Source organism: Ambystoma mexicanum, chromosome 4q, assembly GCF_040938575.1.
Source record: "Ambystoma mexicanum isolate Mex_15411 chromosome 4q, UKY_AmexF1_1, whole genome shotgun sequence".
NCBI lineage: Eukaryota > Metazoa > Chordata > Amphibia > Caudata > Ambystomatidae > Ambystoma > Ambystoma mexicanum.
Genome location: NC_090928.1, coordinates 710,020,101 through 710,037,132, shown reverse-complemented (window position 1 = coordinate 710,037,132; position 17,032 = coordinate 710,020,101). Strand labels below are relative to the sequence as shown.

The window sequence follows — 17,032 nt, the reverse complement described above, 5'->3', positions numbered from 1 at the left end:
TGCCTCTGGGGTAGCTGGGTCTTGTCTGGCACCTTGGAGGTAGGCATCATGACAGCACCCCCTCCCAAGGCCCCTCCCAAGGTCGTCCTTTCCGGGGGTTTCGGCTTGCTTGGGAATTTTCGGTGGAATCTTTGCACTAATCGCGGGGCGTGTACATGGTCACTTGGTTCCCAAGATCTTTCCTGAGGTCCGTACCCCTTCCAATCAACTAGATAGAAGAGTTTTGATTTTAACATTTTGGAATCCAATATGTCCTTAACTTCAAATTCTAATTCCCCATCGATTTGAATTGGTTCAGGTGGTTTGCTTAGTCTGGTTCCAGGCTGCACCGGTTTTAACAGTGATGCATAAAAAACGGGATGAATTCGCATGTTGGCTGGTAGATCGAGTTTAAAGGCCACCGGGTTAATTATAGCTTTGATGGGATAGGGTCCAATGTATCTGGGATTAAAAGTCTGCGGTCCTTTGAGAGGCAAATGCTTGGTTGCCAGCCACACCTGGTCTCCAATCTGGTACAAAGGTGCTTCACTCCGATGTAGATCAGCATTTTCTTTGTATTTTTTCTAGGCTTGTTGCAAATGAGTTGTAGCTTCCTTGAAGGCTCGGGTTATAGTAGAATGCAAATGATCAACTGCAGGCATTTCCAGGTTTTGAGGAAGGTCTAGGTCTGAGGTTCTAGGATGATGACCATACAAGGTGTAAAAAGGGGTTTGTCCTGTTCCAGAATGTACAGAATTGTTATATGAATACTCTGCGATCCATAGAATATCTTTCCAGCTGTTTTCAGATTGATGCAACATGCACCGAAGATATTGTTCAAGGGTTTGGTTAGTCCTCTCGGTTTGACCATCGGTCTGGGGGTGGTGACTAGTGGATAAGCGTACATCAATGTGTGCCAGTTGGCAACATTTCCTCCAAAAATGGGAAATACATTGGCTTCCTCGGTCTGAGATTAATATGGATGGAAAACCATGCATACAAACTATGTTTTCTAGAAATTCCTTGGCCAAGATGGAGGCTGAAGGTACCCCTTTTAAAGGGATAAAGTGGGCCATCTTGGAGAACAGATCCACGATTACCAAGATAGTGTTATATCCATAGCAAGGAGGCAGATCGGTAATAAAGTCCATTGACAAGGTGTGCCAAGGGGCCGGTGGAATATCCAAGGGTTGTAGGAGACCGGCTGGTCTCTTCTTTTGACCTTTATTTTGGGGCAAACTCCGCAAGACATCACAAAAGATTTTATGTCTTTTCTCCAGGATGGCCACCAGAATTGTCGTTTGATCTTTTCCTCAGTTTTTGCGATACCAGGATGTCCTTCCATTAATATATCATGATAGTGAGCAATGACCAATTCTTGAGGTTCTTTGTTGGGCAGAAATAACCGCCCCTGGAAGTACGGTAAATTGTTATTAACGGAAAAGTGTGGCCCCTTTTGAGTCCATTCTTGCAAGGCTGTAGAATTTAAAAGTTGTTTAACTCGAGTTTGAACGTCCTCTACAGTTTGTAAAGAGGTCAAGCCTAAAATTCTTTGTTCGGATATAATTGGTACTGGTTCTAAGTTTGAATTTGTTTCATCCATTCCAATCCGGGATAAAGCGTCCGCTTTGCCATTCTTGCAACCAGGGCGGTAGGTGATTATGAATTCAAATTCTGCAAAGAATAAAGCCCATCAGAGTTGGCGGGACGATTGGGCTTTGGCCGTTTTTAGATATTGCAAATTCCTTTGATCTGTAATCACTGTAATGGTGTGTCTTGCGCCGAGGAGGTAATGACGCCAAGCCTTGAAGGCAGACTTAATAGCTAGTAATTCTTTGTCGGTGATTGCGTAATTGATTTCCGGAGCCGTGAATTTCCTGGACCAAAAGGCTACAGGGTGCATCTGGTTAGTTTCTGGATCCCTTTGAGACAACACAGCACCCATGGCCAAACTGGAAGCGTCGGTTTCAACAATGTAAGGGAGATTTGGGCGCAGATGCTTCAATACAGGGGCGGAGGTGAATTTGGTCTTTAGGTCTTGAAAGGCCTGTTCTGCCTCAGGAGTCCATTCGAAACGTTTATTCTTCCGTAAGAGGGCTGTTATGGGTTGAACCACTCGAGAAAATTCCGGGATGAATCTTCGATAGAAATTGGCAAAGCCAAGCATACTCTGAACCCCCTTAACAGAGTTAGGAGATGGCCATTTGGGGATGGCGTCCACCTTTCACGAGTCCATTCGGACTCCTTTAGGTGTCAGTATGAATCCGAGAAACTCGACCTCTGTGGTATGAAAAACGCATTTTTCGAGTTTCGCAAACAGGTTGTGCTGGTGCAATTTCTCAAGAACTGCCCTGACATGTTTTCTGTGTTCGGATTCCGAGGAGGAGTATACCAGGATGTCATCGATATATACGATGACACAAACATCGATAAGTTCCCGAAGAACATCATTCATAAAGTATTGAAAGGCGGCAGGTGCGTTGCATAATTCAAAGGGCATCACCTGATATTCAAAGAGCCCATATTTGGTGCGGAATGCAGTCTTCAATTCGTCGCCTTCTTTTATACGTACCAGGTGATAAGCTCCTCGGAGATCTAACTTGGTGTATATACAAGCATCTTTTACCTGGTCAAGAAGTTCAGGGATCAGAGGCAGAGGATAACGATTCTTAATCGTTATTTGATTTAGGGCGCGGTAGTCAATACATGTTCTAAGGTCGCCTTCTTTTGAGGAAACAGGAGACTTTGACGGGCGAATAAAACCGTTGGCAAGATACTGATCTAAATACTGACGCAAATTAACGTTCTCTGGTTCAGTAAGAGCATAAATCCTACTACAGGGCGGTTGAGCATTGGGTACCAGGTTGATTTGACAATCGTACGACCAGTGGGGAGGTAACGTGTTCGCCTGTTCTTTTTGAAAAATGTCTTGGAACTCTTGGTATTCAACCGGTAGTTGTATCGTGGTGGAAGTTACTGTGGCCAGACCCATATCTGGATTTCTTGGATAACAAGTCAGTTCACAATCAGGAAAGTTTATTCTCTTTGCTCGCCAGTCAATTCGAGGATTATGTGTTTCTAACCAAGGGATTCCTAGAATTACTTGAAATTGTGGGGCCTTGATTACATCGAACACAATTGCTTCCCGATGTCCATCCTTTCCCACTAGTGTCATTTCTGTAGTGGAATGTGTTACCGGCCCTTAGGCTATTTCGTTTCCATCTACTGTAGTAATGACATCCTTGTTAACTTTCGGACGGAGAGGAAGATTAATCCTGGAGGCCAATTCACAATCTACGTAGTTTCCAATAGCTCCACTGTCGATGTATGCTTTTATAGCATGCAACCGCTGAGGCTGTTTCGGGTCCACGAGCACCATTGGCATGACAAAATGCGAGGTCAAAGAGTCTGTTTTCAAGCTCGGCAAGCGGACCTCTACGCTTGTCGGGCTTGACCGTTTCCCGAATCAGGTTCTATTAAATTCTTGTCCGTGGCTCCAACCACCTTCTTAGGTGGCTTTTCAGGGCAGTCTCGTAGAAAGTGACCAGAAGCCCCGCAATAGAGACATAGTTGCTTTTGCCGTCTTCTCTCTCGTTCCTTCTGCGTCAATGGTCCTTTAACACCGCCGATCTGCATAGGTTCTGAAATGTCGGTACTCTTAGGGTTAGCGTGAGTTTTGATCAGCACTCGAGTTTCGAACTTGGACTGATCTGCTTTTCTAGTTTGCAGTCTGTGGTCAAGTTGGACCACTAAGTCTATGTATTCTGCGCAGGCTTGAGGTGGATTTACTATTTGAGCTAGAACATCCTTAAGTTCTCCGCGCAGGCCTCGATGAAATAGTGTGATCCTTTTATTTTCGGGCCACCCCGTTTCTACAACCAGCCTATTAAAGGTGGCAATATAAGATAAGAGATCTTGGTTACCTTGTCGTAAGGATAGTAGTTTGTTGTCAAGGGCCTGTCCCTGAGAATGTCGAGCGAATAATCTTTCCATGCTCGCCTGGAAGCTTTGAAAATCCTGGAGAATTGGGTCATCCTGACTTACCAACGGAACAGACCAATCGGCAGCACAGCCACTGAGATAAGATAATACAAAGGCTACCTTGGTTTGATCATTAGGGAAGGCCCCAGGTCTGCATAGAAAGTGTAGGCGACATTGGTTCATAAAAACGGCATATTTCTTGGGGTCCCCCGCAAACGTTCAGGCGGGGCCAAAGGCATGTTTCCAGGTAGATTGATTTGTACCGGGTTATTCGAAACCATTGACGAGGCATTACCCCTAGAACTAGGTAAAGGAGTTTGTCCTGCTTGACCCTGCAACAATCGTTTGGCCAGGTCATCAGTTATTTCCTTGGATAAGATTAATTCTCTTTTGAGAGCATTAGTTTCCTGGCGGGCGGAGTGTACTTCTGCCGTTAATTCCCCCAAAAGCTGAGCCAGCTGGTCTGTCTCGGAAGTTTCCATAGCGCCTGGGTGGGAAATTGTAGGTAGGCTTCGCGTTCTGTTACGCTCACCTGACTCCCACGGAGGCGCAGGTCTGGTTTGGAGTGTTGTTGCTGCTTCTATGGTGAAGCGCAGGACCCGGAAGATGGACTGGACCGGACCTTCGAATCTAGCTTGTCTGGCTCACAGGAATATCTTTCTGTATGTGAAAATGGAGTATTAACAATCTGCGGGAGAAAGTATAAGCCTCCCGCTCCCTTCTCACCCCTCTACGAAACCCTCCTGCGACCCCCACGTGAAGTCTAACCTTAGGGTTTGAAAGGTTGAGCTCTCCATCCTGCTTCTCATGCAGGGGCGCGTTGTATCCAGTTACTTCACTGGGATTTTGTTGTTGAGGGTTCAAGTTGTGTTTTCCCGGTATAGTACCGTAAGGATTCTGTTAATGAGTATGATTCCGCAATAATAATTGTTCGTTGTTTCTTTTTCAGGTGCGGAAACTATTCCGAGAAGAGCTGTGGAACCGAAGAATGAGACTCTGGTGAGCTTGATGAGAGTTCTCTCAGTGTCCTTGTATCAATGCGCTCACTAACGCTGATGTCTTTTTCCCCGTAGGGGCTGGGGTCCGGAAATGCCTGGATGCAGCACCGACCCAAAACGAAGCTCAATCCAGAAGAAATCAGGTAAGTCTTTAATGGGCGTTTGGGTAATGTCTTTTTATGCGCCCACTAACGCTGATGTCTTTTTTCCCCATAGGGGCCGGGGTCCGGAAATGCCTGGATGCGGCACCGACCCGAAACAAAGATCAATCCAGAAGAAATCAGGTAAGTCTTCAATGGGTGTTGGGTAACGTCTTTTCATGCGCCCACTAACGCTGATGTCTCTTTTTCCCCTTAGGGACCGGGGTCCGGAAATGCCAGGATGTGGCACCGACCCGAAATGAAGTTGGAATAACCCAAGAGGTAAGCTTTGTAATGGAAATTAAGGTTTCCTTGTTTTCTTTCCCCTCTCACCTTTATTCTTGTCTTTTTCTCCCTAGGCGCGGTGATGTGGCTGCGAGTCCAGATGTCGCCGTAGAACGTGGTGGTACCTTGTACAGGTGAGTGAGATGCGGCGCTGCAGCGATCGATGCGATGTGCTTTTAAATGGATGTCTTCCTTTTCAGGACCGTCGGCGAGATGTCTCCGGAATGCGGATTTAGCAGGTAAGGACTCTTCTTTACCCTTTTCTCTTCTCTTCTCTCTTTGCAGGTGTTCCAGGATGCTGGCAGGAGTGGCAGAAGACAGAATGCAGGAGCAAACACGGTGAGCGTCCAGCTGCTAGATGCAGAACAACGCGAAGCGTGAGTTGCTGCTTGGGCGTGGCTTAAATAGCCTTCAAAGTTGTTCCAGGTATGTATCCTTCCTCTCAGGTATGTATTCCTCCCCTGACCACACCCGTGTGGTTAAGTAGTTCCAAAGATAACGTAGTCCCATTCAGGCCTCAGAAGGCCTGGATGTTGCAGCATGGTCTGCATCAGGTAAGTTAACACTAAGCACCTTTAACACAAAGTCTCCTTTTATGAGCCTGGCGCCTATGGTGCCAGGACTGTGGCCCGATATGAGCCTGGCGCCAAAGGCGCCAGGACTGAGTCCAAAGAGCCCCTACTTGAGGCTGTTGTGACTTCCCTTGAAGACATGATGTCTGCCTCTGGGGTAGCTGGGTCTTGTCTGGCACCTTGGAGGTAGGCATCATGACAGTTAGGGTTTGTTATAAACAGCAAATTCAAAATGGACATTCACCCGATAAAATAATATCAACACTCAGACTTTCTTAATAGCAATTCTGGATATGTAAAATAAAACACATGTGAGCCATTGGATTCATTAAAAAACTATCTGAAAATATTCACCTTGAAGTTATATCAGAATAACATGCTTTCAGGTTAAAAACGTGACACAGTATAGGCTATTTACAGCAGTGGTAAGCTATCTCAAATGGCTCAATGTCCGCATATAGGGGATTTATGATATGGTTGGATATTTATAAGGTACTTAATATCCAGAGATTTCTAAGCACGGACCGGGGATCAAACCTATTTTGCTCCATGTTATCTTGCTTCCAAGACGAGCACGTTGCCCCTGTGATATCCTCCGGAGACAATCCAAATGTGTCAGCAGCTGCATCCAGTTTCTCCTGGATCCAGTTGCTGCCCTGTAAGTTTCTATTGGAAAATCGGGAAACTGTTACGCATTAAAGAAAATAAATATGAACCCATCATATCTAGGACCACAAATGCATTTTGTAAAATACATAATTGTTTTTAGCTGTATGCGGTTTCCCTGTCTGCTTCTGAAATAATAATGCTCGGAATTCAGTCAATGAAAGTAGCAACAACATTCTTTTCATTCTAATTAGCCCATAAGAAGTCAGTAATGACCACCAAATGCTAAATTGTAAGAAAGCATGACTGTAAAAAGACAACATGTGGGTAATTTCCAATGTAGCTATAAACCCTTTCAAGACAAGCAGAACCCAATCCTAGACAAAAAAAGCCTTTGTGTTTCAACTACGCATCTTTATTGCAATGGTAAACATCATCCATAACAACAAAGATTAACGATAATAAAGTGATAGATCAAAAAAGCAACAACATTTTACGTTTCCTAATTTTAAAAGCAGCAACTAACTAAGTACATACAAAATGACTGTAGCGTTTGGAGAAACACGAAGTCTGGGTGACACTGCCTAAAATGCAAATGCTTAAGCGCTGTTCGAGTGTTTAGTCACTCGAGAAATAAAAAGACAAAAAATAAAATGCAGTAATTCTTCCTGAACACCAAGATCAAATACACAACATGCAACATTAAAATGAATTCCCTTCCATTTCGATAAGCTTGCTTATAACGCCATCCTAAATTATCTCTAAATAACATTGCGTACACGTTATTAACCTGCTAAGGTATTGGGCAGGGGGTCAGATGCCCATAATAATAGATGGCTCTTTACTGATGGTTTGTACACTTGAGACTACTCTGTCTTGTTCTTGCCTTCAGTGCATACAATCCTTTTAAGTGGATTTGCTATGGGTTCACGAACCATGTCTTCTTAGTCCGCTCTCTACAAAGTTATAGCATCCAGCACTCAAAAGTATGTCTTTGAGGATGCTCCTTGTTAATCACATATAATTGCCAATGTATCTCACTGTTACCTCGCACCAAATGTCTACATAACCTCAAACACCAGCTCCATACCTGGTTGTTTCTCCTGGTTTTGCCAAACCAACAATCAACTTGGGCTCAATTTGATAGCTGACAAAAGGTTTGGCAAACCTGAAAATTGCGTAATTACTTTGCTTTTTCTTGGTAGCTTGTTTAAGAACATTCTTTGGCAAAGTGAGGGCATCTGAGAATGTTGTACCCACATGACCATGGTAACCCCTATTCCAGTCTTTTACTATCACAATAAATAGGTCTAGAATTACATTTACACCAACAGCCATGATTTCAAATGTTGCTACATTTACCAACAGCCCTCTATCAGACATGCAGCTATGCATTATCTATAGTCACTAAGGCCTGGAATGCATTGGGCCTGTTGGCTACTAAGACCTCATTGTCTGCGTCCAAAATATGGGAGACAAATGCTGTGTGATATATGGTATGTCTGCTATAGCTTGTGTGCGATTGAAAAATAGGGGCACTAATTGGCACCTTTGACAGACGCCCCGAAAAGGTGGAAAATGAGATCCAAGTCTTCCACTAGGCCCACACCTAACTGAAACTTTAACATCTGAGTGGAGTTACTTCGGGATTTCCTGTGAGTGGGGAATGCCATAGATCTCCAGAAGGATCCACACCACCTATCTGTCTGTGCAGAAAATCCATACATGCCAAATGAAACCTCCTTTCCTTGTTGCTGTGCCTTTACTTGCTCAATACAAGGTGCACAATTAAAACCTCTTTTCTATTACCCAGACCTTCACATCATCCAAACTGTATTTCAGAGATGAAAAAAGGCGTTCTCACCTAGTCTAATAGATAAGAATATACTAGGTGCCAAAACGATTTGAAGGCTGTATCCAATAGCCAGATGAAACAGTAGCAACCTGGCTGGTTATTGTCCCCTTTTTCAAAGAATGGACTTATTAGTGACTGTATCGAAGATCCAGGAACAGAGCATGAACAACGCATTGCATTAAACAGATTCCGTAGTACAGCGGTCCGAAACATGAAATCATATTTAAATACATTCATATAATTTATGCAAAAGTCTGGTTTTGGAATCTTGTTACTGGCAGTATCTGTTATAACCATCACAAACTCCTCTAATGAGAACATTAACTCAACACCTCTTTTTCTGGACTTCTGTGATGGCATTGAAACACCTGGGATATGTTGCCAGTGCTCAGAGGTTGCAAGCATAACCTTTTTGAAAAATGTGAGATTTGTTCCTTAGCCTGCTTTAATGTTTGTCATTATGATGGTAAACCAATGCAGGGTTCTCATCATTGGCACAAATTATCAGTTTTCAATTGCCAGATACTTTTAGTCATGAGAGTCCACTGGTTGAAATGCGAGTTTACATGTGGAGGGGAGGAAGCCAATCAGGAGTTTGTGCCTTGCTTGCACTTCATTGTTTGTGTTATAGCAATGGCAGGCAGTGAGGGGTTTGGAGTTGTATGTAGAATTGGTGAAAAGTGGAAGAGCTTTAATGTATGTAATGTTTCTGGATAGGTCTGTGTTTAGGTGTCAGGTCTGAAGCATGTTCTCTCCTTGGAATGTTCAACTCATCTATTGTAATGTAGGGACCATAATATTTCAATAACAGGGTCTAAAATATTCACTCTTTTCTCCTCTGAATGCACATTTCTTCTGTAGTCAATACAAGTGAGTTAAAGAATGAACATGTATTTAAACAAGTATTACTCACTGCATGGAATGGCCTATTCTGCTGCCATATACAATGAGCTGCGTTGGTAAGAATGACACGTCCTACTTTCCAATGTGTGTGTATTTCTTTTAATTGTTCTCTTTAGTGCCAAGGATGGTATATTTCGCAAATATCGTGGACCACGGACATCAGAAGAACTTCAAAGTTACGTTATGTTGAAAAAATGGGAAGCAGTAGAGCCTGTCTCTGGTTGGAAGTCCCCATCATCTATCACGTAAGATCTACTTTAATGCCTTTGCATTTTTGGTCTCCATTACTTGTCAACTAAAATGAATTTTTCTACAGCAAAAATAAACATGAAAATGCATTATTGGACTATGTTGAGGCAAACAACTATTGACGAGGCCAGCTATGACATTCCTATGCATTGCTCATGACAGCACAGCCCCTTCCAATGCCTTTTTCAGTTTTCTCTGAAAGGTCACAAAACCGCCTGCAGCCAAATATTCCTATAGTATGAGGTGTCTAGATGTGTGTAAGAATATTGAGTTTTGTGGTTAACAGTTCCCTTCCTTTGACACATTCATCCATGCAGGATTTGTCTGACCCTAATATGGCAGCTTTAGGGATATACTAAAATTGGTTGAATACACTTGCCACTCCATTACTAACAGCGTTTCTGGTCTCTCCTTCCCCTGCAAGCACCATGCCTGAAAGTTCAAATTCCCACAAAAACTATAGCCGTCCTTTCTGTTCCCTGCTCCTTTCCCTCTGTCGCCATCTCTCCTCCCTCCTGCCTCCCTTTGAGGCCCATGTGGTGACACATTCGATTGATGGGCCCTTCTCCCTTCCAGATGCTGCTCTGCCTCTAAGCACAACGTGTAGCTACAGTGAGTTGAAGACTTGTGTTGTGCAGAAGCCTGAAAATGGCTTCTTATACTCTGATCTCAGTTAAATTACCTATCCCAACCCCCAAGATTCTGACAGAAAGGAACATATATTCCGAGACAGGTCACGCCTCTATTAGGAGTTTGGATTTTGCTAATCTGGTTCTGATTCCTACAGACAGTTCAACCCAAGGCTCCACCTGTCCATTGGGTGTAGAGGATCAACTGCTTTCTGTGACCTCTCTGGCAGGAATGCCTCTACCCCACCCTGCAACCAACCTCATAGAGAGATGTTTGCATATATGAGCTGTGTCCTCTAAGCCACTCTGTACTGCCACAGCGACCTCTAAAGCATGCAGGACATCTTTCAACAGGTGTGTCCCCAGGTCATCACCACAGCTGATTTTGAATGTCACATGTGCCTGCCTACCTCCCCTGGACTGCCACAGCCCCTCCAAAGAGTGCATTATCTGATAGCAGAGATAAAAGGACACGTTTCAGTATTGCTGGCCATGGGCCAGCATAGCCTCTGGCCACTAAGACGTATGTAAAAAATAAAAATATTCGGAGAACACACCACTCACGGATATGCCTTTTATGTTCTCACTATAAAACACATACCCAGTCGAAAATGAACCTCTCTCTTACGCACACCAATCCTGCATTCCTTGCTGTCTAACACTCTGTCTCGCTCTCTCTTTCTCTCTCACTCTTTCAGTGCTCTTTTTTATTTCTCTGCCTGCCCCCTTTCTATCTCAGTCTCGGTCTCCCTCTGTCTCCCTCACTCTATCTCCCTTTTCTTCTATATTTATCTGTCTCACCCTCAGTCTCTAAATCTCTTACTCTATCTCTTGTTCTATCTCTCCCTCTCTTTCCCACTGTCTCTTTCTCAGCCTTTATTATTCTCTCTTCCTCTCTCCACTTCCTTTAAGCTCTCTCTGCTCACCTTTTCCACCACTCATGGATTAATATAAGTACGTAGCTAAGTGTTTTACAAAGGTAGCGGGCGCCCCTCTCTCGCAAGAACAGACATGATAACCTGTTCAGTGGTTATTAACCACTTGAGAGTTTGCAGCCACTGCTTTTACTCACTGTGCCTTTCACAGATGGGTAATATCCATTTGCATATCAGTCTTTGTCCTGCCCAGGGGCAGTCCAGCACCGAAATACAATGGCAATTCCAATCTGAACGAGAGTACCACCAGCAACCCCATACACGTGTTTCACCCTTGTTGGGGATCATCAGTGAGGTGAAGCTGATGCCTCTCTCCCCTGGGCAGGACAAAGACTGATATGCAAATGGATATTTCCCATCTGTGAAAGGCACAGTGAGTAAAAGCAGTGGCTGCGAACTCTCAAGTGGTTAATAACCACTGAACAGGTTATCAAGTCTGTTCTTTCGAGAGAGGGGCGCCCGCTACCGTTGTAAAACTATTTTTCAAGGAACCTGGGATTGGTAACCCTAGGTCTCCTGGGGGCAACCAGACGTGGTCTCCCTCTCACTGTGCTTAGAGAGGCATCAGCTTCACCTCACTGATGATCCCCAACAAGGGTGAAACACGTGTATGGGGTTGCTGGTAGTACTCTCGTTCAGGTTGGAGTTGCCATTGCATTTCGGTGCTGGACTGCCCCTGGGCAGGACAAAGACTGATATGCAAATGGATATTTCCCATCTGTGAAAGGCACAGTGAGTAAAAGCAGTGGCTGCGAACTCTCAAGTGGTTAATAACCCCTGAACAGGTTATCAAGTCTGTTCTTTCGAGAGAGGGGCGCCCGCTACCATTGTAAAACTATTTTTCAAGGAACCTGGGATTGGTAACCCTAGGTCTCCTGGGGGCAACCAGACGTGGTCTCCCTCTCACTGTGCTTAGAGAGGCATCAGCTTCACCTCACTGATGATCCCCAACAAGGGTGAAACACGTGTATGGGGTTGCTGGTGGTACTCTCGTTCAGGTTGGAGTTGCCATTGCATTTCGGTGCTGGACTGCCCCTGGGCAGGACAAAGACTGATATGCAAATGGATATTTCCCATCTGTGAAAGGCACAGTGAGTAAAAGCAGTGGCTGCGAACTCTCAAGTGGTTAATAACCACTGAACAGGTTATCAAGTCTGTTCTTTCGAGAGAGGGGCGCCCGCTACCGTTGTAAAACTATTTTTCAAGGAACCTGGGATTGGTAACCCTAGGTCTCCTGGGGGCAACCAGACGTGGTCTCCCTCTCACTGTGCTTAGAGAGGCATCAGCTTCACCTCACTGATGATCCCCAACAAGGGTGAAACACGTGTATGGGGTTGCTGGTGGTACTCTCGTTCAGGTTGGAGTTGCCATTGCATGTCGGTGCTGGACTGCCCCTGGGCAGGACAAAGACTGATATGCAAATGGATATTTCCCATCTGTGAAAGGCACAGTGAGTAAAAGCAGTGGCTGCGAACTCTCAAGTGGTTAATAACCACTGAACAGGTTATCAAGTCTGTTCTTTCGAGAGAGGGGCGCCCGCTACCGTTGTAAAACTATTTTTCAAGGAACCTGGGATTGGTAACCCTAGGTCTCGAGGGGGCAACCAGACGTGGTCTCCCTCTCACTGTGCTTAGAGAGGCATCAGCTTCACCTCACTGATGATCCCCAACAAGGGTGAAACACGTGTATGGGGTTGCTGGTGGTACTCTCGTTCAGGTTGGAGTTGCCATTGCATTTCGGTGCTGGACTGCCCCTGGGCAGGACAAAGACTGATATGCAAATGGATATTTCCCATCTGTGAAAGGCACAGTGAGTAAAAGCAGTGGCTGCGAACTCTCAAGTGGTTAATAACCACTGAACAGGTTATCAAGTCTGTTCTTTCGAGAGAGGGGCGCCCGCTACCGTTGTAAAACTACGTAGCTAAGTGCTAGATATACCTAATGACCAAAACACTAGATACTGCTGCATGACATTTCTGCACTTTACAGCAAAAGCACTGTGTTCGTTTGTACATTGCTTACATTTTACCATATAAAAACGACATAAACATCTTTCTCTTAAGGATTTGATGGGGTGATTCGATGTTGGAAATTGCTAGAAGTGATTAGTTGTAAATGACTTCCATTTTTGTCTGGTTGACTCCTGTATAGAATAATAACCTGTATAATATAAATACAGTGCATACCAGAGGTATGATTACTGTACCCATGTCACAAGGCCAGACTTCCTTCTTCAATATATGAGCTGTTTAAATACAGACAACTATTCTGGAAAATCGAGTTTTCACTGTTGATGGCTGTGCCCCTGTGTAAATTGAACACGTTTTTTGCACTTGGCATTTCTCTGTAAACCTGAATCCTAAATGTACATACAGTTGAAAATAATCACTCAACCAACGTGACGACCTTACCTTACTGACACCCACTGTGTTGCTGATATCCACACCATGAACACAATGACACACACACACACACACACACACACGCGCGTGCACATAAAGGGTTACCATTAAATATCATCGAACTTTCATACACGGATTTATCACTAAAATAACAGCATTTACTCTTGCAAAATAGCATATGTGTATACTCATAAAATGCAAACACATGAAGAATGATGTCATACTTTTATTTTGCATTAGTGTTTCTATACATATTCTCTTGTAGAGATAATATATGAACTTGAAAAACAGTACATCAATCATGCATTAGTGTTTTCTAAAAATATATTCTCTTGTAGAGATAATATATGAACTTGAAAAACAGTACATCAATCAATAAGCAATTCCCAATATACAATAGCATACTTGAATATATTCCAAGTCTCCTACTTTGCTCCTAATCACTTCTAGACTCTAAAGCCTACAGCCAGTCAACATTGTGCACAGCCATCTAAACTAAACTTGATGCATTGCTGTCAGGATAGGCGAGCCAGTAGTCATGTGATGTTATTTCATCCACTGAAACCCCATTACATAGAATGGCATAAAAGCCCATCAAAATCCCAGGTTTACTATAGATCATTGCAAAAAGCAATCTAAAGCCACGGATGAGAATACAGGTAGGCAGTAGCAATCCAACTATTTCCTCTCTTCCATCCACCAGTGCCTATAGAGTCCCATTTATCCTCACCAGAAAATGTGTGATGGATAGCAAACAATTTGAAATTCCAAATGCCAACATTATCACTATAACGTGACTCAGTGCTTCCATAATCTTCATTGAACAACCAAGAGCTTAACCTGACAAAAATAAGGCATAACCACTCTTAATTTCAAAGACAGAATTATCAACAATAAGGCAAAATGACTATAATTTAGATTGATTTTGATCTTAAAATGATATAAAAAAATGTTGCTGATCACAACTTACTCAAGCTTACCCTATTCATGTTGCCACTTAGTGGATCTACTTCTGCCTCAGCAGATGTTGAAAGTCGTCTGCATCCTTGCTCCTCTTTTGGCCTATTTTATAAAGGATTTAATCAGGTCTTAGGTTAAAAACAACTAATTCTTGGCTTTCTTTTCTGCACTGTGATAGTGTCATATTGGAGGACATGATTCACAGTCTCTGTCTCATGAGCTAAGGATCACAGTGTTTTGTTTCTTGAGTTATGGTTCAGAGTTGATAACTCCTGCCATGGTTATACAATATGACCTATGAAAAAGCGTACATTGTGTTGTCTGCTGTGCATTTTCAATGGAACATTTTTCTCTATGAGAATGCTTCATCATGCTTATTCAGCTATAGGTAATAACACTTAATGGCTTAAGGCACAGTTGAACAATTAAGTGGATTCATAATATTGTTCTTAGTTTGTTTTGTTCCTCCTGAAAGGTCAACATGATTCAGTGCAACTTTACTATAGTGGATGAACTAAATAATGACCATATTGTTCATCGTTTTTTGCACACTGACACCTCTGTACATGGTAGTTTGTTTGCTAAACATTTTCATGGTGGACTTCACAAACACATCTCTTATCAACTGCAAAATTCAGTCTGCCATGTGTTCTAGGTGCTCCCTGGATCACATGGCATTTTACAGAGAACATGAGATAGTTCTCTGTACTCTATGTTCTATCCATATGTGATGGGTGATGCAATTGATGCCTGTGATTGGTTATCACGGTTCCAGATCATGAACTGGTAGCTGAATCTTTTAATTGCAGCCAAAACAGCACTTCTTGTAGGCAATGCCTGTTCTCAGTGTATTGGTTTCTTCGAAAACATAGTCCAGCACAATTCTGCAAGTTTAGTCATACTAATTGTTGTTTGATAGGCTTGGCAAATAATTTCTTCCAGTGTCTTTTCAGGACTTCTTTCGTGCATTTTTAGTGAATTGGGTGCCAAAATTGTGTCTTTAGTCACAGTGATGAATGGTTCCCAGTATGAAATGTTACCATTCCCTGAAAAAAGTAACTGTGCAATCAGATCCAGGCAAGGTTTGAAATGGCAGTAATGCAGAGGCCACCAAGAAGGCTAGGGGTAGGAATATATTTGCGATTGAAATAATGTGTTTCAAAGTAGGCACACAATAACAGACAGGTGAGAGTTTTGGGTACTGTCTGAAAGTAAGAATAAAAATATCTCAATTTGATGCAAATATGTAGAGTTTTGTAGTCCCTTGTCTTCTGGAATTGAGAGCATGAAGAAATATCTTCTTGTCTTCCTCGTCTTTCGCACTACTTTCACAGTCTAAAGACAAAATGGAGGCATCAATTTTCTAATGTCATGCATGTACACAGGTTTTCAGTTTAATCTTTTGGGCACACCCAAGCATTTTTCGAGCTATGTAAGTAATCATTTCATCTTTAGTGTGATGTACGGAAGTAACTTCTTCTACTTCCTCTTCATAGTGATATTATCTATATTTGCTTTCCCTGTGGTTTTGTACTTGGTCTGCCCAATTCCATGGAGCCTCATTTGCTTTATCATAGTTCTGATTGAGGTGTCTTTGTATGTGTTAAACACTAACAGGCCGATTCATGGAATCAACGCGCGCCGAAAAAACAGCGCACGCGTGCGAAAACGTGCGATTCGCAGTGAAATCGCGAAAATCGCAGTGCAAGTGCGATTATCGCAGTGCAAGTGCGATTATCGCACAGAAAACATCGCACATCTATTCATGGAAGTCCGTGCACGCGCAAAATGTGGGATGTGCACTGAAAAAGTGCGCACGCTGGCGCACAGGTCATCGAACACCGTGCGATAAGGCCACAGCGAAATCGCACATAGCGCAGCGCACATAACAAAAGTAGGCGTAACACGGGGCGTTACACGCAGAATGGGGAACAACTCGTGAAAATGTGGGCGTCACGGGGGAAGTACAGGAGGCAAGTGCGCAGAACGCCCACACGCTCGCCTACAACACGTATTCATGGAATTGAATAGGGAAAAACAGCGCACGGCCAAAGACGCGCACAGGCCCATACATGTCCGCCACACGAAAGCAGGCGGTAGCGTCCCTGCGCAGGAAAAAAATGTGCGCCAAAGTTCTACACGCGTGAGAAGTACCACACGCGATCGGGCCTGGGGGAGCGTGTGCGTGTATTCCAGGGGTGCGCGAGAAGTTCCACACGCGATCGGGCCTGGGGGAGCGTGTGCGTGTATTTCAGGGGTGCGCGAGAAGTTCCACACGCGATTGTCCTGTGCGCGTGTATTTCAGGGGTGCGCGAGAAGTTCCACACACGATCGGGCCTGGGGGAGCGTGTGCGTGTATTTCAGGGGTGCGCGAGAAGTCTCACACGCGATTGGCCTGGGTGCGTGTATTTCAGGGGCTCGCGGGTGTTTTCACACGCGATTGTCCTGGGCGCGTGTATTTCAGGGGTGCGCGAGAAGTTCCACACGCGATTCGGCCTGGGGGAGCGTGTGCATGTATTTCAGGGGTGCGCAAGAAGTT

The 17,032-nt window shown here is 44.0% G+C and overlaps 1 protein-coding gene across 2 annotated transcripts in view; it reads left to right on the top strand.

The window, feature by feature from the left end:
* TMX4 (thioredoxin related transmembrane protein 4) overlaps positions 1–17,032 on the top strand; it is a 754,579-nt gene that overhangs the window by 304,272 nt on the left and 433,275 nt on the right. For both annotated transcript variants that reach the window (XM_069608283.1, XM_069608282.1), the window contains exon 4: positions 9,436–9,564. In XM_069608283.1, the coding sequence (XP_069464384.1) occupies positions 9,436–9,564 (129 nt within the window). The remainder of the gene's footprint in view (positions 1–9,435; positions 9,565–17,032) is intronic.